We start from the raw sequence: 27,500 nt of genomic DNA, 5'->3' as shown, positions 1-27,500 counted from the left end.
TTCTCTGGTCCCCATTGTACCCATTCTGCAATCTGTTAATAACATTTTCAATCAATCAAATTTGATGATTGAAACTTTTATTAACAGATTGTAGAATTGGTAGACTCTACAGTAAGGCTCAATACACACAATTGTTAAGGGGATGCAGACCAGAGAAAGACTTTCGTCTTGTTTACACCAGGGTCCCCCCATTTTCAATTCATAATGAATTGTAAGTAGGGTGCAACTAGCACCGTGCAATCCATTCTTTGTGGATCTAGCCCTAGTCTTATTCTACAACTTTGATACTGGGTCCGTGTCCGCCATATTGAATTTTTGTTAGATGATATATAGTTTTGGCAGCTTTGTGGGGATTCCTGCCCCTAGTTTAGCTGATTTAACATTTGAATGAAAATTATCTCTGTGCCAGGGATGCTTTTGGGAAAGACTATAATATATGCTTGAACATTGAACGAATATGGTTTTCTCTCTAGGTGGGGATGGGCTGTTCATATGTTCTTTTCTTCAACAGATAGTATGCAGTCCCCCGAACCTCCTGTGCTTTTCAATCCAGGTTTTAATCTCACAAAGACAAATGCACAGTCCCCCTCCACTATGCCCATGATCGACAGTTCTAGGGTACCCTGGTCACCTTGGCAGCCTTCAAACTACCCCAGAGTCTCCTGTCCTTCACCCCCCCCGCCATTACAGACTCCTTGGCACCAAGAAGGTACAATTGTGCGTTATATCCTTACTATTTTTGTGGGGTCCACAAAACCTGTAAACGGGTCACCGGATCAATTGCCCAGCCTTGCCCAGGGTTAATTTATTTGAATTGGATGATGGGTGAGGCATGTAGTGTAGGGTTAAAGCCCTAATCCGTGTTTTTAATTTATTTTTACCACATCCAGTGCACTCCATAAATCTGAGTCTAGTGAAGTTGCTGTTGTTGTTTTTGGTTCTGTACTCCAGCACATTGGATTTGAAGTGCAGACTTTCAGCTTTCATTTGAGGGTGTTTAAATCCATATTGGGTGAATCACAACCGAAACCGGCCCAGCCCGTGGTTTTGATCCAGTCCGGGGTTGGAATTTCACTCTCTTCCTCTGGCTGGGCCGGTCCCGTGGACATATACAATGTCATCAGCATATGAAGTAATCTGAGAACTTCAGGAATGGTGACGGCAGGGCGGCTAAGTGGCACAGTGGGCAAGGCGCTCGCCACTAACACAGGAGATGCTGGGTTCGAGCCCAGCTCTCTGCGTTGCTTCCGGCTTGGCTGGTCATTCATACTAATACAATTGGCAGTATTAGGGGTGGAAAGCTGGTGGGTGGGGATTGGACGTTGTGGACAGCGACTCCTACAGGTCGGTTGGTGTGCCTGTACAGCAGAATCAGGAAGTATCGGGGGCAGCGTGAGCCTCCCACGCGTTACTCCTCGCCACTGAGAGATCGCGCTGTGCAGGTGAAAAGATGCGACGGCTGCCTCCTCGTGTACCGGAGGGGACACATGATGCAAGGCTTTGTCCACATTGCAGCCGACCAGTGGGAGGCATGGTCTAACAACGTTCGAGACAGGGGAGGGAAGAATTGGACAATATGAAATTGGGATGGGAGAAAAATAGAAAATGGGGAGAAAAAGTAGATTAAAAAAAAAAAAAAAAAAAAAAAAAGGGAAGGGTGACGGCACAGTTCCTTGGGGGACGCCGGTGTTGCTCGCCAGCAAATCTGACTGACTGCCCTGCAGTCTGACTTACTGCAGTCTGTTGGTGACGTAGTCAGTGATCCAGGCCACCAGGCCATGCTCCAGCTGCATCACCGTGAGCTTCTCCACTAGCCGCAAAGGCTGGATGGTGTTGAAGACGTTAGAGAAGATGATTTTCAACATGATTAGATTGACAAAACTATTATATATATACCTATATATATAATTGTAAATTTATATTTAGAATGTTATATGTATTATACCATTAACATTTATGATGCATAATAGGGTTACAATGTCATAAATAATACATACAACGGTTTGTGTTTGCAGGGGTGTCCCTGCCTGTAGGACTGGGGGTGGTCTTTGTATTGGGGAGGGATTAGGCCAAATCTTGCCCATTTTCAAAGTTGTCGGCTTAGGAAAGTAGGCTAGCCGTCTGCATGCAATATACACGGCTGTTCCAGTGACAGATGGGAGGAGACCAGCCTAGAGTGAAAGCGGGTCAGAGAGAACGAGCTCTTGACATGACATGTTCCTGTCTGTGAGAAAATAACCTACAGCTGGATACCAAAACTAAATCATATGCTAATTAATTTTGTATCTTTCATTCAGTCCATATAAGGAATGTTGTTTCCTCGTGCATCACTATTGAAATACATTATAGATTATAACAATAGTGCAGAGTAGAAGAAAAACTGCATGGAATTCAGACCTAAAGGCTTCCTGTAGCGACAGTGGGCTCATTAGTAACTTAGCTAAATTCAAATAAAAAATGTAAATTAAACAAACACCCACAACACTCCTGCCCCCCCCCCCCCCCCCCCCCAACTGCCCCAGTTCAATCGCCCTCTCCACCCAATATCCCCCACCCACTCCGTCCAAATCCCAGGGCACACACCTCCCCCACATCCCTAAGACACCAATTATTTTTTTGAATTGCTACTTTTAATGATCAGAAACATCATAGGCATATTGCCTAGTTCAAACAGGCCTGTTAGACCACCTAGAGCAGTGAGAATAGCACCTTTGGTACTTGGCATAACTAAAATTCGGAGCAGATGAAGGTTTTTCAGAATCTGTCCAGAGCCAGATGAGGGCATACTGGGTTCTGAAAGGAGGAGGTTCAGCAGTACAAGCTGGGCATACTGCGCTGTCCGTGGTTCTGAAAGGAGGACGCTCAACAGTACAAGCAGGGCATACATGAGCTCGCCTTACCTTTCTACACCATGGGCTGCAAAACAACCTATTTACTGTCTCCCTCATGCTTCTCAAAATATTCTGCTGCCTTTAGTGAATAATACCAGCAGGTAGTCTGAATGAAAGCAAAGATCTGTTCCACCAGCAAAATAACTGCATTATTCATCCCACAATGATGACAACTAGCCTCAAGCCCCCCAAAAAAGATTGCATGATTGCACAAAACGTCTATTTTAAACCAAAAGAAAGACACGCTCTGTTCACCAAGAGCACACTCGTGGGTCTATTGCTTTGTTCGTTCACTTTCCGCTGCTTTGAAATCATTTGTTTACATTCGTGCTTTGAAATTAGGTTAAACAGTCCCGACTGAGGGGGAATCTAAATAGAAATAGCTTATTCTGCTGCTTTCCCACTGCACTGAAAAATAGGCGGCTTACTAAGAAAATGCTGGCTCTGGTAAAAGGTCAGGCTTCTTCTTTCTTAACTCTTGGGCACCCGAAAAGTAATTTTACATAATAACATAAAATGAAATAAAGTCGTCATATTTTATATTTGGTTGCAAATCCAAAGCGGAGACCAATGCCCCTCAATACCATTTGAATGGGGCTTCATGTGGTTTTATGTGTATATTCTGCTTAATGGTGTGTTGGATATTTCCATCTTAAGATTAATCTATTCAAGAGTAGTTAAAATACCCAACATTTACTGTAGGTCCTTTTTTAGACTATATTATTTACAAACCATACCAACGTAAAGAAACCTTTTACAGCCATAAAATAGAGCAAAACAAACGACAACAAACTACATTTACCTGAGTTAGTCCTTGTATCAAGAGCTAAGTCTATTGCTATTTATAATAATAAATAGTGGTGGGGCCTACCCATTTGTTCACGTTTGGATTACTATATGCGGCTGTTATGGAATAGATTTAATTATGGAATGTCCTCACAAGTGCAAAAACACAGGGGATTGTGAGGGTTTGTATTTCTGTAAATGTGTAAACACAATGAGCTGGACCCCGTTCCTCATAGCTAGTCCTGGATGATATGACCTCTGCAGCAGAGGATCATTTAGCTCATTTACATCTGGCTAACTCCCTCCAAGGGAAGATGCAAGAGTGATGAGACAAGCAGTGGATTAAATCATCTGGGACAGAGGTTTCTCATAGTGCAAGATATGAAGGGTAAACAACAAATCTTCACGAATTAGAGGGAGAACATAAAAATATGAAAAATATGGATATGCATAAACTGGAATACACACGTCTCCCGCACTGTATGCCTTCAAACCATTCATGTAATGTAATGGAGGTAGAAATCGTGTCAGGCTCATTCTGCGTGACGTCACGCAATGGTGTTTTCAGGAGATTGCTAGGAGGTGGGGGGCGTGGCCCAAATAAATAATGAGCAGTATTTCTGATTGAATACCCAAATAAAACATTTATGAAACAGTTATGACGATTTAATATATGCCAGAGGCATCCTTCATTCAACCTAATTAAATGTCTGGCATTTAAGGGGGCTGCACAATTGCTCAGTAAGGGTCAACATAACCAACGTGTGTGTGGCAGAATAGAGGGCTTTAACAATGTTTAGAATGCCCATTTGTTCTCCCATGTTGGAGCGGCTGCTATGTGCAAAGAATTGGTTGCTATGGGTTGATGTATGTAAAAAAATATATCGACAAAAATCTAATCAATAGAGGCATTGCACAGAATGTTTGCATTCTCCTTCTTCCAACATGGCTGCCTGTAACTGTTGGTAAACACTTTAAAAAAGAAAATGCGTTTATTTTTTTAGGGTCTGTAACAAGTCCTTGTTGTGCTTTAATGGTAGTTATATCTGCAAATTTTGCGTTAACTCTTAATCGCATAGCTAATAGGTGACTTGGTTTGGAACCTTGAGAGTACTGCTGTTGTCTTGCGCTGCGTATTTGTATTTCAGATTGTTGTCTGTATATGGCGTTAATCTCTTTTTTTAGTACATTAACTTGATTTTCCAGTCGAACAGAGTTGTTGCATTGTAACGAATTAAATAACGTTGAATAAAGCGTTTCCAGTTCAGCCAGTTTTGAGCATCGATTCTTGCGTATTTTGGAGGAAAAGCTATCAGTGAAATCCTTGATCATTCCCTTTACCGACATCTATAATATTCTAGGGTCCTGCACCGAGTTCGCGTTCCTCCGTAAGAATACTGTAAGAGCTTCTTTGATTTGTGTAATGAATTCCTTGTTATTAAGCAGCATCGAGTTAAATCGCCATCTTGGGGCTCGGGATGATAGTATACCAAATGTTCCTTTTTAGGAGTAAATAACAGTGATCTGATAATGCATTGGGTATCATTTCCACATCATAGTTATCAAATAGTCTCGGGATGCAAAAACATAATCTATTCTGGATAATGTGTTATGTCTCGCAGATCGACAAGAGTACTTCCGGGTCGTGGGGTTGAGTGATCGCCATAAGTCATTTACACCTGTAATCTTCGACCAATCCTTTAAAGCATTAGATGAATATTTTGTTTGTTGGAAAAGGAGGGGTAAGATTTGTCCATCCTTGGATTCCAAATGGCATTAAAATCCGCACCAATTATAAATGAGTATTCGGGAATGTCTAACATTGCTCTGGTAAGTGTAGTAAAGAAACTAACTTCGTACAAATTTGGGGCGTATACCGCTACAACGCTATTTTCCTGTTCTTGTGTACAATCTTAGCTATAGTTATCCGACCATCTGCATCAGACCATACTCCCTTCAATTCAATATTCAACTTCCGTCTAACGACTATGGCAACTCCACGAGTTCTCGTTCCAAAGGAAGAGTGACTAATGTTATGATGTGTTGTCCGCTAACGTATCTGTCTTTCTCTAAAATGTGCGTTTCGCTTAGCAGAGCCACGTCAACCTGTTCTTTTTTCATCAGTGTGAGCACGCTTTTGCGTTTGTGTTGATTAATTCAAAAGAATTCTACTCCAACTTGTATAAATCAGAAACGACCTTCGATCAAAACAAAATGGACACATATCTCAATCAAATTAACCTCCCTAAACTTTCAGAGGATGACGCTAAACAGTTAGAAACACCGATCACACTAGAGGAACTCAAGAAGGCCATATCCGAAATGCAAAGTGGTAAGGCTCCTGGAAGAGACTGTATCCCACCAGAAATGTACCTCTCTTGTTGGGACATAATTGGACCCTTATTACTATGTTTTTATACTCAGTCAAGGAGGGGAACTTCCATAAGGACGACAATATTGCACTCATAACAGTCCTCCTTAAAAAAGACAAAAGACCCCACCGAGTGCAGTAGTTATAGACCCTTAAGCCTCCTCTGAACCGATATCAAACTGTACTCTAAGGTATTAGCCATCAGACTACAAAAGCATATGACATCTTTAGTTCATCCGGACCAAACTGGCTTCATAAGAGGCCGCTTGATCACTGATAACATAAGACGATTACTACACGTACTAGATGCTAACAAGGACGACACCACACCTAAGGCGATTCTGTCCCTGGATGCAATGAAAGCTTTTGACAGGTTGGAATGGTCGTATCTATGGGCAGTATTAGAAAGGATGGGGTTAGGAAAAGGTTTCATTGATATGATTAAAGTATTATACAAAGACCCATCTGCCATGATTACAACAGGTATAATCACCTCTGGAATCTTTCCGGTATCACGCTCATCTAGACAGGGTTGCCCTCTTAGTCCCGGACTATTCGATCTATCATTAGAGCCTTTAGCACAATATATAAGACAATCCCAATCCATTGAACCAATCGTAATCAAGGGCACACAACATAAAATTAAGTTTATATGCGGACGACGTAATACTGTTCATGCAAAACCCCAACACCACATTGCCTCATCTGCTCAAGTTGATTGAGGACTTTGGAGATTTATCGGGATTTAAGATAAATTGGCCGAAGTCGGCTTTCCTTCCACTTAACGCCCCTGCAAAAAAAAATATAACCCTCCCAGAAGAGATACCTATGGTAAAACACTTTAGATGTTTGGGAGTTGAAATATTCCCTACCATAAGCCAAACGGTGAAGCACAATTACATAAAAATCCAAAACAAAATCAAAGACGACCTTGACAGGTGGTCAAAACTTAAAAACTCAGTACAGGCACGGGTATCAATAATTAAGATGGACGTCCTACCTAGAATCAACTTCTTCAGCTCAATGCTACCGTTACCCCCTCCAGAGGGTTACTGGAAAAAATTACACTCCTCCACATACAAATTTATTTGGAATAACAAACCACCACGTATAAAAAGATCCACCGCACAGAGAAACAAAGCAGACGGTGGTATGGCATTTCCAGATTTTTTTCCACTATTTTAAGGCGTACACTTTAAGACCACTGACAACATGGTTTGATCCCCAAGCATTAGTATCCTGGAGAAATTTAGAAGAAAATATAGTAGCTCCACATAGACTGAAGGACATAGCATACACCAAATTATCAATTAAGCAATGCGAACGGAAATTTGGCCCCATAATTACTCATGTGATCCGGATATGTGATCCGGATATTCTAACCCACATAAATGGCATAATCATACTCCCTTATTCAATAACAATGCACTCTTGATTGGAAAACGACATAAGATTCCCTATATGGGAAAAGCAAGGCATACACTCATTAGGAGATGTTTTCAACAAACAGGGTTTTTGTAGCTATGAAGAAATACGCAAAAAATTGAATCTCACCGATTCCACATATTATTTTTACGCACAGTTATTGTTATGTTTGAAGGCTCACAGTGTTCCATTAAAGATACCAATTGTACACCACAGATACCACAAATTCTTCTATGAAAGAGACATCGAGAGGTTTTGTTTCAGATTTTTATCATCAATTACTAACGTCCTCGTATGAAACCCTCCACCTAGACTCAGTCTGGAGGAGGGATATACCAGACCTGGGAAAAAGATTTTGATTGGCAAGAAGCCTGGGCAAATGTTCGATTTACATCAAGGAACCCGGACCATCAACAAATCAATCTTAACTATATTCACAGGACATACTTGACTCCTATAAGACTGAACAGAATGGGTCTTAAACAAGACTCAAAATGCTCCTTATGTACAAATGGGGACGAGGGGACATTTATCCACATGTACTGGGACTGCCCACCAGTTAAGATATTCTGGAAAGAAGTGACCCAGCAATTATCAAATCTCTTAACTCTGAATATACCTGTACACCCCTCTGTATTACTGCTGAATGATGTTTTTGAGTGTGCAGTACACCCACAGCTAAAGAGATTGGTTTTATCGGGTATCACAGTGGCTAAAAAGCTGATAGCATCACGATGGTTTCAACCGGAAAAAATGTGCCGGAAGGTCTGGATTATTACATATCTCGATGTGATTTATCAAGAAATATCGACAGCAAGAATTTTGGGTCTCAATGAATCCAAAATGACAATGTGGTTAGAAGTGGTGGAGAGAATAAAAGCTAGCATATAATGGTAGTGTCTGGTTAGGAGCGAGGGATAATGGATGGATTATCCAATGGGGGGTCCGGGAGGGGGGGGGTACGAGCTAGAGCATAATTATGTGTGTAGGGTAGGCCTGTCACGATAACACATTTTGCTGGGCGATTAATTGTCCCAGAAAATATTGCGATAAGCGATATTATTGCGGTTTTGAGAGATTTTTTTTTTGAGAAATGTATTTCCCAAAAGTTTTCAATTAACCTTTTTATTTATTTTTACTAATATAATAATAGCATAATAATGCAAGGAAGCCGTTTCAAAGTGCAATAAACCTTTATTTAACATTGGAAGATATTTTAAATATCCTAAATAAAAAAATGCTCAGTTTGATTGTTTATTATAAAACAAACTGAAACTGGAAACAAGCCCTCTGTCTGGCTTTTTGTATCATCCTTTTAACATGTACATTTATTATTAATGTACCTTGCGGTACCATGTACAAAATGTTAATAAAGTATGAAGAAAAAACTGTGGAAACGTAATAAATAAAAAGGCAGTGAAACAATAATCAAATAAACACCAAAATATATACTATCTCTATTGGAATGGAGACTTCAGCACAGGATAAACTAGGGATGGGCAAAAATAATCCAGATCGATTGATCACATGATGTACTCGAGTACTCGTGGAGGAAAACGCTGTACAAAATAAACATATTTTCCGGTGTTTTAGACTTTTATTTTGAAACCCACCCACCGGTCCGGAGCGGAAGTATTGTTGTTATTATCCTAGCAGAACGTATTGAGCGGACAACTTGTCTCGTCCGGTTCTGTGTTTTTGAGCTAATGATAAAACAAATGTTGAGATTGTTGGTGAACAACTAACTTTAGGTTAGTTTTAACGTTAGCTACTAACGTTAGATGCAGCTACTACAGGCAATCAACGATGAGGAGGAAGCGCCAAAGCCGTATATAATAGAATAGTAGCCCTGTGGTGTGTAGGCACGACTCGAAACTACCTGTTATAATAAATTAATTCATGTTTAACTTGTCCCCGTGTCCAGTCCTTTGACTAGCCCCACCCGATCATTGTAAACAATGATGCATGTAATTGTATTAACGTTATTCTGTGTTGTAGCTAGCTATGCTATACGTTGTATTTTGTTTGTTAGCTATTTAGCTAATGTTGATAGCATCAACGCTAGATCTTTAATCTTTATTTAGCAGTCCAGTAACTCCAGTTTCTCCGGGCAGTAGCGAGAAACTACTTGGGTCTAAAAATAGCTACACTACAAAGAACACTACTTGGTTAAAAGGAGCAACACTATTGAGAAATGTAGTTAAGCTATGTGGCGTTGCTAGTGCCCCACGGAGCTCCCGTGCTGTACTCTGTAGTAAGGCCAGCGGCCCCCCACACAGAGAGTGACTGACAAGGGGTACTGGTTCCGCCTCATTAAAACAAACGCGCAAATAGCAATTAATTGCGCCCGTCAAAATCATTGCATTCATTTTAATTATTGCGCCGATTAATCGATTTATTGCTTATTGCGGCAGGCCTAGTGTAGGGTAATAGATGGCAGGTATTAGGGGTATATCCTGTATAAGACATTTAACTAATTGGTGATTTCATTGGATGTGCACTGTTAATTAATGCTTGCATATCTTATCATGTGTTGTCATGTTTGTTTATATGTTTGTTTAAAAAAAGAATACAAAAAAAAATACAAAAAAAATTAAAATGCCAGGCGGCTGGGTGGTGCAGCGGACTAAGCGCTCATCACCAACGCGAGAGACACTGGTATCGAATCCGGCTGTCAGCGTTGCCTCCGGCTTGGCCGGCCGTCATACTGGCTCAATTGGCAGAGTCAGCGGGAGGGAAGCCGGTGGGTGGGTCCGGGTAAACGGCGACTCCTACAGTTCGGTCGGGGCGCCTGCACAGCGAGGGAAGGATCTAAGAGAGGTAGTGTGACCTTCCACACGTTACACTCTCCCAGTGAGAGTCCGCGCTGCCAGGTAAAAAGAAGTGGTGGGCTGGGTACACATGTGTCGGAGGAAGCATGTGATAGTCTCCGCCCTCCCAGACCGACGGTAGGGGGTAGAGTGCGCAACGCCCAGGAAGGGGATTGGGAATTGGCATAACGACTAACATTTAAAAGCCTAATTTTCAACAAAAAAAATCATGTTTTACCTGCTATTATCACTGCACAGACATTAGGCATTTCATTTTGAAAGTGGTCGCCAATGGTTACAGGCAGCCGTGTTGGAAGAAGGAGAACTACATAAACATGCCATGCAAGGCCTCGGTTATGCAGATCATCTAAATTAATAGTACAATTACACTCAGCCCCGTAAATTTAATTGGATGATGGTAGTCTAGACTACTATTGTAATATAGATTTTCTTCCTTTATGGTAATAATTATTTCCTAAATCCAGGATAGGATTTGTTCTAGTCTGAAAGCTGAAATTAGCCCACAGCCTTTATTTAAGGAACAAAGCAGAATTGAGTTTGTGAATGGGGTAGGATTAGATTTGCCTGATAATCAGACTGAATTGCATTGCAAAATCATTTTAAAGTAGGTGGGACTAGCGATTGGTCATTCAGGGTCTAAATCCAGGCAAGAATCAAATCTAATCCGGTGAATAAACCCGCTTTTTTGCAGGTTCGGGGTGAAGGAGTTGTTGCCCTGGTAACAGGTTAGGCTAAAACCCCTGTTTGCGTCAAGGAACAGAAAATCCAGGGTTTATGTCAAAATGTCTGCGAATTTATCCAGTTTACTGAAGTTATCCAGTTTACTAACGTTATCCAGCTTACTGACGTTATCCAGTTTACTGATGTTATCCAGTTTACTGACGTTATCCAGTTTACTGACGTTATCCAGTTTACTGACGTTATCCAGTTTACTGACGTTATCCAGCTTACTGACGTTATCCAGCTTACTGAAGTTATCCAGCTTACTGAAGTTATCCAGCTTACTGAAGTTATCGAGCTTACTGAAGTTATCCAGCTTACTGAAGTTATCCAGTTTACTGAAGTTATCCAGCTTACTGAGCTTACTGAAGTTATCTAGTTTACTGAAGTTATCCAGCTTACTGAGCTTACTGAAGTTATCCAGCTTACTGAAGTTATCCAGCTTACTGAAGTTATCCAGCTTACTGAAGTTATCCAGCTTACTGAAGTTATCTAGTTTACTGAAGTTATCGAGCTTACTGAAGTTATCCAGCTTACTGAAGTTATCCAGTTTACTGAAGTTATCCAGCTTACTGAGCTTACTGAAGTTATCTAGTTTACTGAAGTTATCCAGCTTACTGAGCTTACTGAAGTTATCCAGCTTACTGAAGTTATCCAGCTTACTGAAGTTATCCAGCTTACTGAAGTTATCCAGCTTACTGAGCTTACTGAAGTTATCCAGCTTACTGAAGTTATCCAGGTTACTGAGCTTACTGAAGTTATCCAGCTTACTGAAGTTATCCAGCTTACTGAAGTTATCCAGGTTACTGAGCTTACTGAAGTTATCCAGCTTACTGAAGTTATCCAGCTTACTGAGCTTACTAAAGTTATCCATCTTACTGAAGTTATCCAGCTTACTGAAGTTATCGAGCTTACTGAAGTTGCCCAGCTTACTGAAGTTATCCAGTTTACTGAAGTTATCGAGCTTACTGAGTTAACTGAAGTTATCCAGCTTACTGAAGTTATCCAGCTTACTGAAGTTATCCAGCTTACTGAGCTTACTGAAGTTATCCAGTTTACTGAAGTTATCCAGCTTACTGAGCTTACTGAAGTTATCCAGCTTACTGAAGTTATCCAGGTTACTGAGCTTACTGAAGTTATCCAGCTTACTGAAGTTATCCAGCTTACTGAGCTTACTGAAGTTATCCAGTTTACTGAAGTTATCCAGCTTACTGAGCTTACTGAAGTTATCCAGCTTACTGAAGTTATCCAGGTTACTGAGCTTACTGAAGTTATCGAGCTTACTGAAGTTATCGAGCTTACTGAAGTTATCCAGCTTACTGAGCTTACTGAAGTTATCGAGCTTACTGAAGTTATCGAGCTTATTGAAGTCATCGAGCTTACTGAGCTTACTGAAGTTATCCAGCTTACTGAAGTTATCAAGCTTACTGAAGTTATCGAGCTTACTGAGCTTACTGAAGTTATCCAGCTTACTGAAGTTATCCAGCTTACTGAGCTTACTGAAGTTATCCAGCTTACTGAAGTTATCCAGTTTACTGAGCTTACTGAAGTTATCCAGCTTACTGAAGTTATCCAGCTTACTGAAGTTATCCAGGTTACTGAGCTTACTGTAGTTATCGAGCTTACTGAAGTTATCCAGCTTACTGAGCTTACTGAAGTTATCCAGTTTACTGAAGTTATCCAGCTTACTGAGCTTACTGAAGTTATCCAGCTTACTGAGCTTACTGAAGTTATCGAGCTTACTGAAGTTATCCAGCTTATTGAAGTCATCGAGCTTACTGAAGTTATCCAGCTTACTGAAGTTATCGAGCTTACTGAAGTTATCGAGCTTACTGAGCTTACTGAAGTTATCCAGCTTACTGAAGTTATCGAGCTTACTGAGCTTACTGAAGTTATCCAGCTTACTGAAGTTATCCAGCTTACTGAGCTTACTGAAGTTATCCAGCTTACTGAGCTTACTGAAATTATCCAGCTTACTGAAGTTATCCAGGTTACTGAGCTTACTGAAGTTATCGAGCTCACTGAAGTTATCGAGCTCACTGAAGTTATCGAGCTCACTGAAGTTATCGAGCTCACTGAAGTTATCGAGCTCACTGAAGTTATCGAGCTCACTGAAGTTATCGAGCTCGAAGTTATCGAGCTCACTGAAGTTATCGAGCTCACTGAAGTTATCCAGCTTACTGAAGTTATCCAGCTTACTGAGCTTACTGAAGTTATCGAGCTTACTGAGCTTACTGAAGTTATCGAGCTCACTGAAGTTATCGAGCTCACTGAAGTTATCGAGCTCACTGAAGTTATCGAGCTCACTGAAGTTATCGAGCTCACTGAGCTTACTGAAGTTATCGAGCTCACTGAGCTTACTGAAGTTATCGAGCTTACTGAAGTTATCGAGCTTACTGAGCTTACTGAAGTTATCGAGCTTACTGAAGTTATCCAGGTTACTGAGCTTACTGAAGTTATCGAGCTTACTGAAGTTATCGAGCTTACTGAGTTTACTGAAGTTATCCAGCTTACTGAAGTTATCCAGCTTACTGAAGTTATCCAGGTTACTGAGCTTACTGAAGTTATCGAGCTTACTGAGCTTACTGAAGTTATCCAGCTTACTGAAGTTATCCAGCTTACTGAGCTTACTGAAGTTATCGAGCTTACTGAAGTTATCGAGCTTACTGAAGTTATCGAGCTTACTGAAGTTATCGAGCTTACTGAAGTTATCGAGCTTACTGAAGTTATCCGGCTTACTGAAGTTATCCGGCTTACTGAAGTTATCCGGCTTACTGAAGTTATCCGGCTTACTGAAGTTATCGAGCTTACTGAAGTTATCCGGCTTACTGAAGTTATCCAGGTTACTGAGCTTACTGAAGTTATCGAGCTTACTGAAGTTATCCAGCTTACTGAAGTTATCCAGCTTACTGAGCTTACTGAAGTTATCCAGCTTACTGAAGTTATCCAGGTTACCGAGCTTACTGAAGTTATCCAGCTTACTGAAGTTATCCAGGTTACTGAGCTTACTGAAGTTATCCAGCTTACTGAAGTTATCCAGCTTACTGAGCTTACTAAAGTTATCCATCTTACTGAAGTTATCCAGCTTACTGAAGTTATCGAGCTTACTGAAGTTGCCCAGCTTACTGAAGTTATCCAGTTTACTGAAGTTATCGAGCTTACTCAGTTAACTGAAGTTATCCAGCTTACTGAAGTTATCCAGCTTACTGAAGTTATCCAGCTTACTGAGCTTACTGAAGTTATCCAGTTTACTGAAGTTATCCAGCTTACTGAGCTTACTGAAGTTATCCAGCTTACTGAAGTTATCCAGGTTACTGAGCTTACTGAAGTTATCCAGCTTACTGAAGTTATCCAGCTTACTGAGCTTACTGAAGTTATCCAGTTTACTGAAGTTATCCAGCTTACTGAGCTTACTGAAGTTATCCAGCTTACTGAAGTTATCCAGGTTACTGAGCTTACTGAAGTTATCGAGCTTACTGAAGTTATCGAGCTTACTGAAGTTATCCAGCTTACTGAGCTTACTGAAGTTATCGAGCTTACTGAAGTTATCGAGCTTATTGAAGTCATCGAGCTTACTGAGCTTACTGAAGTTATCCAGCTTACTGAAGTTATCAAGCTTACTGAAGTTATCGAGCTTACTGAGCTTACTGAAGTTATCCAGCTTACTGAAGTTATCCAGCTTACTGAGCTTACTGAAGTTATCCAGCTTACTGAAGTTATCCAGTTTACTGAGCTTACTGAAGTTATCCAGCTTACTGAAGTTATCCAGCTTACTGAGCTTACTGAAGTTATCCAGCTTACTGAGCTTACTGAAGTTATCCAGCTTACTGAAGTTATCCAGGTTACTGAGCTTACTGTAGTTATCGAGCTTACTGAAGTTATCCAGCTTACTGAGCTTACTGAAGTTATCCAGTTTACTGAAGTTATCCAGCTTACTGAGCTTACTGAAGTTATCCAGCTTACTGAGCTTACTGAAGTTATCCAGCTTACTGAAGTTATCCAGCTTATTGAAGTCATCGAGCTTACTGAAGTTATCCAGCTTACTGAAGTTATCGAGCTTACTGAAGTTATCGAGCTTACTGAGCTTACTGAAGTTATCCAGCTTACTGAAGTTATCGAGCTTACTGAGCTTACTGAAGTTATCCAGCTTACTGAAGTTATCCAGCTTACTGAGCTTACTGAAGTTATCCAGCTTACTGAGCTTACTGAAATTATCCAGCTTACTGAAGTTATCCAGGTTACTGAGCTTACTGAAGTTATCGAGCTCACTGAAGTTATCGAGCTCACTGAAGTTATCGAGCTCACTGAAGTTATCGAGCTCACTGAAGTTATCGAGCTCGAAGTTATCGAGCTCGAAGTTATCGAGCTCACTGAAGTTATCCAGCTTACTGAAGTTACTGAAGTTATCGAGCTTACTGAGCTTACTGAAGTTATCGAGCTCACTGAAGTTATCGAGCTCACTGAAGTTATCGAGCTCACTGAAGTTATCGAGCTCACTGAAGTTATCGAGCTCACTGAGCTTACTGAAGTTATCGAGCTCACTGAGCTTACTGAAGTTATCGAGCTTACTGAAGTTATCGAGCTTACTGAGCTTACTGAAGTTATCGAGCTTACTGAAGTTATCCAGGTTACTGAGCTTACTGAAGTTATCGAGCTTACTGAAGTTATCGAGCTTACTGAGTTTACTGAAGTTATCCAGCTTACTGAAGTTATCCAGCTTACTGAAGTTATCCAGGTTACTGAGCTTACTGAAGTTATCGAGCTTACTGAGCTTACTGAAGTTATCCAGCTTACTGAAGTTATCCAGCTTACTGAGCTTACTGAAGTTATCGAGCTTACTGAAGTTATCGAGCTTACTGAAGTTATCGAGCTTACTGAAGTTATCGAGCTTACTGAAGTTATCGAGCTTACTGAAGTTATCGAGCTTACTGAAGTTATCGAGCTTACTGAAGTTATCGAGCTTACTGAAGTTATCGAGCTTACTGAAGTTATCGAGCTTACTGAAGTTATCGAGCTTACTGAAGTTATCGAGCTTACTGAAGTTATCGAGCTTACTGAAGTTATCGAGCTTACTGAAGTTATCGAGCTTACTGAAGTTATCCGGCTTACTGAAGTTATCCGGCTTACTGAAGTTATCCGGCTTACTGAAGTTATCGAGCTTACTGAAGTTATCCGGCTTACTGAAGTTATCCAGGTTACTGAGCTTACTGAAGTTATCGAGCTTACTGAAGTTATCAAGCTTGCTGAAGTTATCGAGCTTACTGAAGTTACTGAGCTTACTGAAGTTATCGAGCTTACTGAAGTTATCGAGCTTACTGAAGTTATCGAGCTTACTGAGCTTACTGAAGTTATCCAGCTTACTGAAGTTATCGAGCTTACTGAAGTTATCGAGCTTACTGAGCTTACTGAAGTTATCCAGCTTACTGAAGTTATCCAGCTTACTGAAGTTATCCAGTTTACTGAAGTTATCGAGCTTACTGAGCGTACTGAAGTTATCCAGCTTACTGAAGTTATCCAGCTTACTGAGCTTACTGAAGTTATCCAGCTTACTGAAGTTATCGAGCTTACTGAAGTTATCCAGCTTACTGAAGTTATCCAGGTTACTGAGCTTACTGAAGTTATCCAGCTTACTGAAGTTATCGAGCTTACTGAGCTTACTGAAGTTATCGAGCTCACTGAAGTTATCGAGCTCACTGAAGTTATCGAGCTCACTGAAGTTATCCAGCTCACTGAAGTTATCCAGCTTACTGAGCTTACTGAAGTTATCGAGCTTACTGAAGTTATCGAGCTTACTGAGCTCACTGAAGTTATCGAGCTCACTGAAGTTATCGAGCTCACTGAAGTTATCGAGCTCACTGAAGTTATCCAGCTCACTGAAGTTATCCAGCTCACTGAAGTTATCCAGCTCACTGAAGTTATCCAGCTTACTGAAGTTATCCAGCTTACTGAGCTTACTGAAGTTATCCAGCTTACTGAAGTTATCGAGCTTACTGAAGTTATCCAGCTTACTGAAGTTATCGAGCTTACTGAGCTTACTGAAGTTATCCAGCTTACTGAAGTTATCCAGCTTACTGAAGTTATCGAGCTTACTGAGCTTACTGAAGTTATCCAGCTTACTGAAGTTATCCAGTTTACTGAGCTTACTGAAGTTATCGAGCTTACTGAAGTTATCGAGCTTACTGAAGTTATCGAGCTTACTGAAGTTATTGAGCTTACTGAAGTTATCGAGCTTACTGAAGTTATCCAGCTTACTGAAGTTATCCAGGTTACTGAGCTTACTGAAGTTATCGAGCTTACTGAGCTTACTGAAGTTATCCAGCTTACTGAAGTTATCCAGTTTACTGAGCTTACTGAAGTTATCGAGCTTACTGAAGTTATCCAGCTTACTGAAGTTATCCAGGTTACTGAGCTTACTGAAGTTATCGAGCTTACTGAGCTTACTGAAGTTATCCAGCTTACTGAAGTTATCCAGCTTACTGAGCTTACTGAAGTTATCGAGCTTACTGAAGTTATCGAGCTCACTGAAGTTATCCAGCTTACTGAGCTTACTGAAGTTATCGAGCTTACTGAAGTTATCGAGCTTACTGAGCTTACTGAAGTTATCGAGCTTACTGAAGTTACTGAGCTTACTGAAGTTATTCAGCTTACTGAAGTTATCGAGCTTACTGAGCTTACTGAAGTTATCCAGCTTACTGAAGTTATCCAGCTTACTGAAGTTATCCAGTTTACTGAAGTTATCAAGCTTACTGAGCTTACTGAAGTTATCCAGCTTACTGAAGTTATCCAGTTTACTGAGCTTACTGAAGTTATCGAGCTTACTGAAGTTATCCAGCTTACTGAAGTTATCCAGCTTACTGAAGTTATCCAGCTTACTGAAGTTATCCAGGTTACTGAGCTTACTGAAGTTATCGAGCTTACTGAAGTTATCCAGCTTACTGAAGTTATCCAGTTTACTGAGCTTACTGAAGTTATCGAGCTTACTGAAGTTATCCAGCTTACTGAAGTTATCCAGCTTACTGAAGTTATCCAGCTTACTGAAGTTATCCAGGTTACTGAGCTTACTGAAGTTATCGAGCTTACTGAAGTTATCGAGCTTACTGAGCTTACTGAAGTTATCGAGCTTACTGAAGTTATCGAGCTTACTGAAGTTATCGAGCTTACTGAAGTTATCGAGCTTACTGAAGTTATCGAGCTTACTGAAGTTATCGAGCTTAACGGCTTACTGAAGTTATCGAGCTTACTGAAGTTATCGAGCTTACTGAAGTTATCGAGCTTACTGAAGTTATCGAGCTTACTGAAGTTATCGAGCTTACTGAAGTTATCGAGCTTACTGAAGTTATCGAGCTTACTGAAGTTATCGGGCTTACTGAAGTTATCGGGCTTACTGAAGTTATCGAGCTTACTGAAGTTATCGAGCTTACTGAAGTTATCGAGCTTACTGAGCTTACTGAAGTTATCGAGCTTACTGAAGTTATCGAGCTTACTGAGCTTACTGAAGTTATCGAGCTTACTGAAGTTATCCAGCTTACTGAAGTTATCCAGTTTACTGAAGTTATCGAGCTTACTGAGCGTACTGAAGTTATCCAGCTTACTGAAGTTATCCAGCTTACTGAGCTTACTGAAGTTATCCAGCTTACTGAAGTTATCGAGCTTACTGAAGTTATCCAGCTTACTGAAGTTATCCAGGTTACTGAGCTTACTGAAGTTATCCAGCTTACTGAAGTTATCAAGCTTACTGAGCTTACTGAAGTTATCGAGCTCACTGAAGTTGCTCACTGAAGTTATCGAGCTCACTGAAGTTATCGAGCTCACTGAAGTTATCGAGCTCACTGAAGTTATCGAGCTCACTGAAGTTATCCAGCTCACTGAAGTTATCCAGCTCACTGAAGTTATCCAGCTTACTGAAGTTATCCAGCTTACTGAGCTTACTGAAGTTATCCAGCTTACTGAAGTTATCGAGCTTACTGAGCTTACTGAAGTTATCCAGCTTACTGAAGTTATCGAGCTTACTGAGCTTACTGAAGTTATCCAGCTTACTGAAGTTATCCAGCTTACTGAAGTTATCGAGCTTACTGAGCTTACTGAAGTTATCCAGCTTACTGAAGTTATCCAGTTTACTGAGCTTACTGAAGTTATCGAGCTTACTGAAGTTATCGAGCTTACTGAAGTTATCCAGCTTACTGAAGTTATCCAGGTTACTGAGCTTACTGAAGTTATCGAGCTTACTGAGCTTACTGAAGTTATCCAGCTTACTGAAGTTATCCAGTTTACTGAGCTTACTGAAGTTATCGAGCTTACTGAAGTTATCCAGCTTACTGAAGTTATCCAGCTTACTGAAGTTATCCAGGTTACTGAGCTTACTGAAGTTATCGAGCTTACTGAAGTTATCCAGCTTACTGAAGTTATCCAGCTTACTGAGCTTACTGAAGTTATCGAGCTTACTGAAGTTATCGAGCTCACTGAAGTTATCCAGCTTACTGAGCTTACTGAAGTTATCGAGCTTACTGAAGTTATCGAGCTTACTGAGCTTACTGAAGTTATCCAGCTTACTGAAGTTATCCAGTTTACTGAGCTTACTGAAGTTATCGAGCTTACTGAAGTTATCCAGCTTACTGAAGTTATCCAGCTTACTGAAGTTATCGAGCTTACTGAGCTTACTGAAGTTATCCAGCTTACTGAAGTTATCGAGCTTACTGAGCTTACTGAAGTTATCCAGCTTACTGAAGTTATCCAGTTTACTGAAGTTATCGAGCTTACTGAGCTTACTGAAGTTATCCAGCTTACTGAAGTTATCCAGTTTACTGAGCTTACTGAAGTTATCGAGCTTACTGAAGTTATCCAGCTTACTGAAGTTATCCAGCTTACTGAAGTTATCCAGGTTACTGAGCTTACTGAAGTTATCGAGCTTACTGAAGTTATCCAGCTTACTGAAGTTATCCAGTTTACTGAGCTTACTGAAGTTATCGAGCTTACTGAAGTTATCCAGTTTACTGAAGTTATCCAGCTTACTGAAGTTATCCAGCTTACTGAAGTTATCCAGGTTACTGAGCTTACTAAAGTTATCGAGCTTACTGAAGTTATCGAGCTTACTGAGCTTACTGAAGTTATCCAGCTTACTGAAGTTATCCAGCTTACTGAGCTTACTGAAGTTATCGAGCTTACTGAAGTTATCGAGCTTACTGAAGTTATCGAGCTTACTGAAGTTATCGAGCTTACTGAAGTTATCCAGCTTACTGAAGTTATCGAGCTTACTGAAGTTATCCAGCTTACTGAAGTTATCCAGCTTACTGAAGTTATCCAGCTTACTGAAGTTATCCAGCTTACTGAAGTTATCCAGCTTACTGAAGTTATCCAGCTTACTGAGCTTACTGAAGTTATCCAGCTTACTGAGCTTACTGAAGTTATCCAGCTTACTGAGCTTACTGAAGTTATCCAGCTTACTGAGCTTACTGAAGTTATCCAGCTTACTGAGCTTACTGAAGTTATCAAGCTTACTGAAGTTATCAAGCTTACTGAAGTTATCAAGCTTACTGAAGTTATCAAGCTTACTGAAGTTATCAAGCTTACTGAAGTTATCAAGCTTACTGAAGTTACTGAGCTTACTGAAGTTACTGAGCTTACTGAAGTTATCCAGCTTACTGAAGTGTTGGGGAAAATGTGTATATGAAGTGAACTAGTTTAATATGGGTCAACTAAGCAGTACTGAAAGACGGTCTGGCTGATGTTCTTAAAACAACTTGGAGATAGGCAGATAGACATTTCAGTACATCACGTTGTGTGCTTTTAATCTTGTACATCATATCGGGTGCTTTAATCTTATACATCATATCTTGTCCTTTTCTCTCTTTCATACACAAACATATACACACACACATCTCGCTAATCTTTTCTCTCTTTCATACACACACATATACACACACACATCTCACTACTCTCTCTTTCACACACATACATATACACACACACATCTCACTTAATCGCATCTCTCTTCGATGTTAAATCTATGTGTCATATAATATGTACGTCATCATATCTGTCATGGGGGGGCAGGGCTGAGAAGGGATTTATGGGACAAGCAGAGGGATTGAGAAGTTAGAGTGTTTTTCTTCAACTGTGGTGACCGTCTGCTGATCCATAGCTCTGCTGTTAAACTTTCTTTCATTAAACAAATTGCCTGTTGAAATTGGAACTATCGTCTCCTGCTGTGTTAACAACCATCAGCCACAACAGAAGTTATCGAGCTTACTGAAGTTATCGAGCTTACTGAGCTTACTGAAGTTATCCAGCTTACTGAAGTTATCCAGTTTACTGAGCTTACTGAAGTTACCCAGCTTACTGAAGTTATCCAGCTTACTGAGCTTACTGAAGTTATCCAGCTTACTGAAGTTATCGAGCTTACTGAAGTTATCCAGCTTACTGAAGTTATCCAGGTTACTGAGCTTACTGAAGTTATCAAGCTTACTGAAGTTATCAAGCTTACTGAAGTTATCAAGCTTACTGAAGTTACTGAGCTTACTGAAGTTACTGAGCTTACTGAAGTTATCCAGCTTACTGAAGTTATCCAGCTTACTGAAGTTATCGAGCTTACTGAGCTTACTGAAGTTATCCAGCTTACTGAAGTTATCCAGCTTACTGAAGTTATCCACCTTACTGAAGTTATCCAGCTTACTGAGCTTACTGAAGTTATCGAGCTTACTGAAGTTATCGAGCTTACTGAAGTTATCGAGCTTACTGAAGTTATCGAGCTTACTGAAGTTATCGAGCTTACTGAAGAAGTTATCCAGCTTACTGAGCTTACTGAGCTTACTGAAGTTATCGAGCTTACTGAAGTTATCGAGCTTACTGAAGTTATCGAGCTTACTGAAGTTATCGAGCTTACTGAAGTTATCGAGCTTACTGAAGTTATCCAGCTTACTGAAGTTATCCAGCTTACTGAAGTTATCCAGCTTACTGAAGTTATCCAGCTTACTGAAGTTATCCAGCTTACTGAAGTTATCCAGCTTACTGAAGTTATCCAGCTTACTGAAGTTATCCAGCTTACTGAAGTTATCCAGCTTACTGAAGTTATCCAGCTTACTGAAGTTATCCAGCTTACTGAGCTTACTGAAGTTATCCAGCTTACTGAGCTTACTGAAGTTATCAAGCTTACTGAGCTTACTGAAGTTATCAAGCTTACTGAAGTTATCAAGCTTACTGAAGTTATCAAGCTTACTGAAGTTATCAAGCTTACTGAAGTTACTGAGCTTACTGAAGTTATCCAGCTTACTGAAGTGTTGGGGAAAATGTGTATATGAAGTGAACTAGTTTAATATGGGTCAACTAAGCAGTACTGAAAGACGGTCTGGCTGATGTTCTTAAAACAACTTGGAGATAGGCAGATAGACATTTCAGTACATCACGTTGTGTGCTTTTAATCTTGTACATCATATCGGGTGCTTTAATCTTATACATCATATCTTGTCCTTTTCTCTCTTTCATACACAAACATATACACACACACATCTCGCTAATCTTTTCTCTCTTTCATACACACACATATACACACACACATCTCACTACTCTCTCTTTCATACACACACATATACACACACACACATCTCACTAATCTTGACTCTCTCTTTCACACACATACATATACACACACACATCTCACTTAATCGCATCTCTCTTCGATGTTAAATCTATGTGTCATATAATATGTACGTCATCATATCTGTCATGGGGGGGCAGGGCTGAGAAGGGATTTATGGGACAAGCAGAGAGATTGAGAAGTTAGAGTGTTTTTCTTCAACTGTGGTGACCGTCTGCTGATCCATAGCTCTGCTGTTAAACTTTCTTTCATTAAACAAATTGCCTGTTGAAATTGGAACTATCGTCTCCTGCTGTGTTAACAACCATCAGCCACAACAGAAGTTATCGAGCTTACTGAAGTTATCGAGCTTACTGAGCTTACTGAAGTTATCCAGCTTACTGAAGTTATCCAGTTTACTGAGCTTACTGAAGTTACCCAGCTTACTGAAGTTATCCAGCTTACTGAGCTTACTGAAGTTATCCAGCTTACTGAAGTTATCGAGCTTACTGAAGTTATCCAGCTTACTGAAGTTATCCAGGTTACTGAGCTTACTGAAGTTATCAAGCTTACTGAAGTTATCAAGCTTACTGAAGTTATCAAGCTTACTGAAGTTACTGAGCTTACTGAAGTTACTGAGCTTACTGAAGTTATCCAGCTTACTGAGCTTACTGAAGTTATCGAGCTTACTGAAGTTATCGAGCTTACTGAGCTCACTGAAGTTATCGAGCTCACTGAAGTTGCTCACTGAAGTTATCGAGCTCACTGAAGTTATCGAGCTCACTGAAGTTATCGAGCTCACTGAAGTTATCGAGCTCACTGAAGTTATCCAGCTCACTGAAGTTATCCAGCTCACTGAAGTTATCCAGCTTACTGAAGTTATCCAGCTTACTGAGCTTACTGAAGTTATCCAGCTTACTGAAGTTATCGAGCTTACTGAGCTTACTGAAGTTATCCAGCTTACTGAAGTTATCGAGCTTACTGAGCTTACTGAAGTTATCCAGCTTACTGAAGTTATCCAGCTTACTGAAGTTATCGAGCTTACTGAGCTTACTGAAGTTATCCAGCTTACTGAAGTTATCCAGTTTACTGAGCTTACTGAAGTTATCGAGCTTACTGAAGTTATCGAGCTTACTGAAGTTATCCAGCTTACTGAAGTTATCCAGGTTACTGAGCTTACTGAAGTTATCGAGCTTACTGAGCTTACTGAAGTTATCCAGCTTACTGAAGTTATCCAGTTTACTGAGCTTACTGAAGTTATCGAGCTTACTGAAGTTATCCAGCTTACTGAAGTTATCCAGCTTACTGAAGTTATCCAGGTTACTGAGCTTACTGAAGTTATCGAGCTTACTGAAGTTATCCAGCTTACTGAAGTTATCCAGCTTACTGAGCTTACTGAAGTTATCGAGCTTACTGAAGTTATCGAGCTCACTGAAGTTATCCAGCTTACTGAGCTTACTGAAGTTATCGAGCTTACTGAAGTTATCGAGCTTACTGAGCTTACTGAAGTTATCCAGCTTACTGAAGTTATCCAGTTTACTGAGCTTACTGAAGTTATCGAGCTTACTGAAGTTATCCAGCTTACTGAAGTTATCCAGCTTACTGAAGTTATCGAGCTTACTGAGCTTACTGAAGTTATCCAGCTTACTGAAGTTATCGAGCTTACTGAGCTTACTGAAGTTATCCAGCTTACTGAAGTTATCCAGTTTACTGAAGTTATCGAGCTTACTGAGCTTACTGAAGTTATCCAGCTTACTGAAGTTATCCAGTTTACTGAGCTTACTGAAGTTATCGAGCTTACTGAAGTTATCCAGCTTACTGAAGTTATCCAGCTTACTGAAGTTATCCAGGTTACTGAGCTTACTGAAGTTATCGAGCTTACTGAAGTTATCCAGCTTACTGAAGTTATCCAGTTTACTGAGCTTACTGAAGTTATCGAGCTTACTGAAGTTATCCAGTTTACTGAAGTTATCCAGCTTACTGAAGTTATCCAGCTTACTGAAGTTATCCAGGTTACTGAGCTTACTAAAGTTATCGAGCTTACTGAAGTTATCGAGCTTACTGAGCTTACTGAAGTTATCCAGCTTACTGAAGTTATCCAGCTTACTGAGCTTACTGAAGTTATCGAGCTTACTGAAGTTATCGAGCTTACTGAAGTTATCGAGCTTACTGAAGTTATCGAGCTTACTGAAGTTATCGAGCTTACTGAAGTTATCGAGCTTACTGAAGTTATCCAGCTTACTGAAGTTATCCAGCTTACTGAAGTTATCCAGCTTACTGAAGTTATCCAGCTTACTGAAGTTATCCAGCTTACTGAAGTTATCCAGCTTACTGAAGTTATCCAGCTTACTGAAGTTATCCAGCTTACTGAGCTTACTGAAGTTATCCAGCTTACTGAGCTTACTGAAGTTATCCAGCTTACTGAGCTTACTGAAGTTATCCAGCTTACTGAGCTTACTGAAGTTATCAAGCTTACTGAAGTTATCAAGCTTACTGAAGTTATCAAGCTTACTGAAGTTATCAAGCTTACTGAAGTTATCAAGCTTACTGAAGTTATCAAGCTTACTGAAGTTACTGAGCTTACTGAAGTTACTGAGCTTACTGAAGTTATCCAGCTTACTGAAGTGTTGGGGAAAATGTGTATATGAAGTGAACTAGTTTAATATGGGTCAACTAAGCAGTACTGAAAGACGGTCTGGCTGATGTTCTTAAAACAACTTGGAGATAGGCAGATAGACATTTCAGTACATCACGTTGTGTGCTTTTAATCTTGTACATCATATCGGGTGCTTTAATCTTATACATCATATCTTGTCCTTTTCTCTCTTTCATACACAAACATATACACACACACATCTCGCTAATCTTTTCTCTCTTTCATACACACACATATACACACACACATCTCACTACTCTCTCTTTCACACACATACATATACACACACACATCTCACTTAATCGCATCTCTCTTCGATGTTAAATCTATGTGTCATATAATATGTACGTCATCATATCTGTCATGGGGGGGCAGGGCTGAGAAGGGATTTATGGGACAAGCAGAGGGATTGAGAAGTTAGAGTGTTTTTCTTCAACTGTGGTGACCGTCTGCTGATCCATAGCTCTGCTGTTAAACTTTCTTTCATTAAACAAATTGCCTGTTGAAATTGGAACTATCGTCTCCTGCTGTGTTAACAACCATCAGCCACAACAGAAGTTATCGAGCTTACTGAAGTTATCGAGCTTACTGAGCTTACTGAAGTTATCCAGCTTACTGAAGTTATCCAGTTTACTGAGCTTACTGAAGTTACCCAGCTTACTGAAGTTATCCAGCTTACTGAGCTTACTGAAGTTATCCAGCTTACTGAAGTTATCGAGCTTACTGAAGTTATCCAGCTTACTGAAGTTATCCAGGTTACTGAGCTTACTGAAGTTATCAAGCTTACTGAAGTTATCAAGCTTACTGAAGTTATCAAGCTTACTGAAGTTACTGAGCTTACTGAAGTTACTGAGCTTACTGAAGTTATCCAGCTTACTGAAGTTATCCAGCTTACTGAAGTTATCGAGCTTACTGAGCTTACTGAAGTTATCCAGCTTACTGAAGTTATCCAGCTTACTGAAGTTATCCACCTTACTGAAGTTATCCAGCTTACTGAGCTTACTGAAGTTATCGAGCTTACTGAAGTTATCGAGCTTACTGAAGTTATCGAGCTTACTGAAGTTATCGAGCTTACTGAAGTTATCGAGCTTACTGAAGAAGTTATCCAGCTTACTGAGCTTACTGAGCTTACTGAAGTTATCGAGCTTACTGAAGTTATTGAGCTTACTGAAGTTATCGAGCTTACTGAAGTTATCGAGCTTACTGAAGTTATCGAGCTTACTGAAGTTATCGAGCTTACTGAAGTTATCGAGCTTACTGAAGTTATCGAGCTTACTGAAGTTATCCAGCTTACTGAAGTTATCGAGCTTACTGAAGTTATCCAGCTTACTGAAGTTATCCAGCTTACTGAAGTTATCCAGCTTACTGAAGTTATCCAGCTTACTGAAGTTATCCAGCTTACTGAAGTTATCCAGCTTACTGAGCTTACTGAAGTTATCCAGCTTACTGAGCTTACTGAAGTTATCAAGCTTACTGAGCTTACTGAAGTTATCAAGCTTACTGAAGTTATCAAGCTTACTGAAGTTATCAAGCTTACTGAAGTTATCAAGCTTACTGAAGTTACTGAGCTTACTGAAGTTATCCAGCTTACTGAAGTGTTGGGGAAAATGTGTATATGAAGTGAACTAGTTTAATATGGGTCAACTAAGCAGTACTGAAAGACGGTCTGGCTGATGTTCTTAAAACAACTTGGAGATAGGCAGATAGACATTTCAGTACATCACGTTGTGTGCTTTTAATCTTGTACATCATATCGGGTGCTTTAATCTTATACATCATATCTTGTCCTTTTCTCTCTTTCATACACAAACATATACACACACACATCTCGCTAATCTTTTCTCTCTTTCATACACACACATATACACACACACATCTCACTACTCTCTCTTTCATACACACACATATACACACACACACATCTCACTAATCTTGACTCTCTCTTTCACACACATACATATACACACACACATCTCACTTAATCGCATCTCTCTTCGATGTTAAATCTATGTGTCATATAATATGTACGTCATCATATCTGTCATGTCTGTCTGCTGTTAAACTTTCTTTCATTAAACAAATTGCCTGTTGAAATTGGAACTATCGTCTCCTGCTGTGTTAACAACCATCAGCCACAACAGAAGTTATCGAGCTTACTGAAGTTATCGAGCTTACTGAGCTTACTGAAGTTATCCAGCTTACTGAAGTTATCCAGTTTACTGAGCTTACTGAAGTTACCCAGCTTACTGAA

General features: G+C 40.1%; 1 protein-coding gene across 1 annotated transcript in view; it reads left to right on the top strand.

Annotated features, from left to right (window-relative positions):
- ska3 (spindle and kinetochore associated complex subunit 3) overlaps window positions 1-27,500 on the top strand; it is a 48,537-nt gene that overhangs the window by 15,499 nt on the left and 5,538 nt on the right. The window contains exons 6-10 of the mRNA XM_084314400.1: window positions 512-709; window positions 13,034-13,209; window positions 15,271-15,417; window positions 18,793-18,930; window positions 23,334-23,471. Of these exons, the coding sequence (XP_084170526.1) occupies window positions 512-709; window positions 13,034-13,209; window positions 15,271-15,417; window positions 18,793-18,930; window positions 23,334-23,471 (797 nt within the window). The remainder of the gene's footprint in view (window positions 1-511; window positions 710-13,033; window positions 13,210-15,270; window positions 15,418-18,792; window positions 18,931-23,333; window positions 23,472-27,500) is intronic.

The sequence above is a fragment of the Notolepis coatsorum genome, assembly GCF_963971535.1.
Source record: "Notolepis coatsorum genome assembly, chromosome: 5".
Lineage (NCBI taxonomy): Eukaryota > Metazoa > Chordata > Actinopteri > Aulopiformes > Paralepididae > Notolepis > Notolepis coatsorum.
The sequence above is the reverse complement of the archived record's forward strand: the minus strand, read 5'-3'. Positions and strand labels throughout refer to the sequence as shown.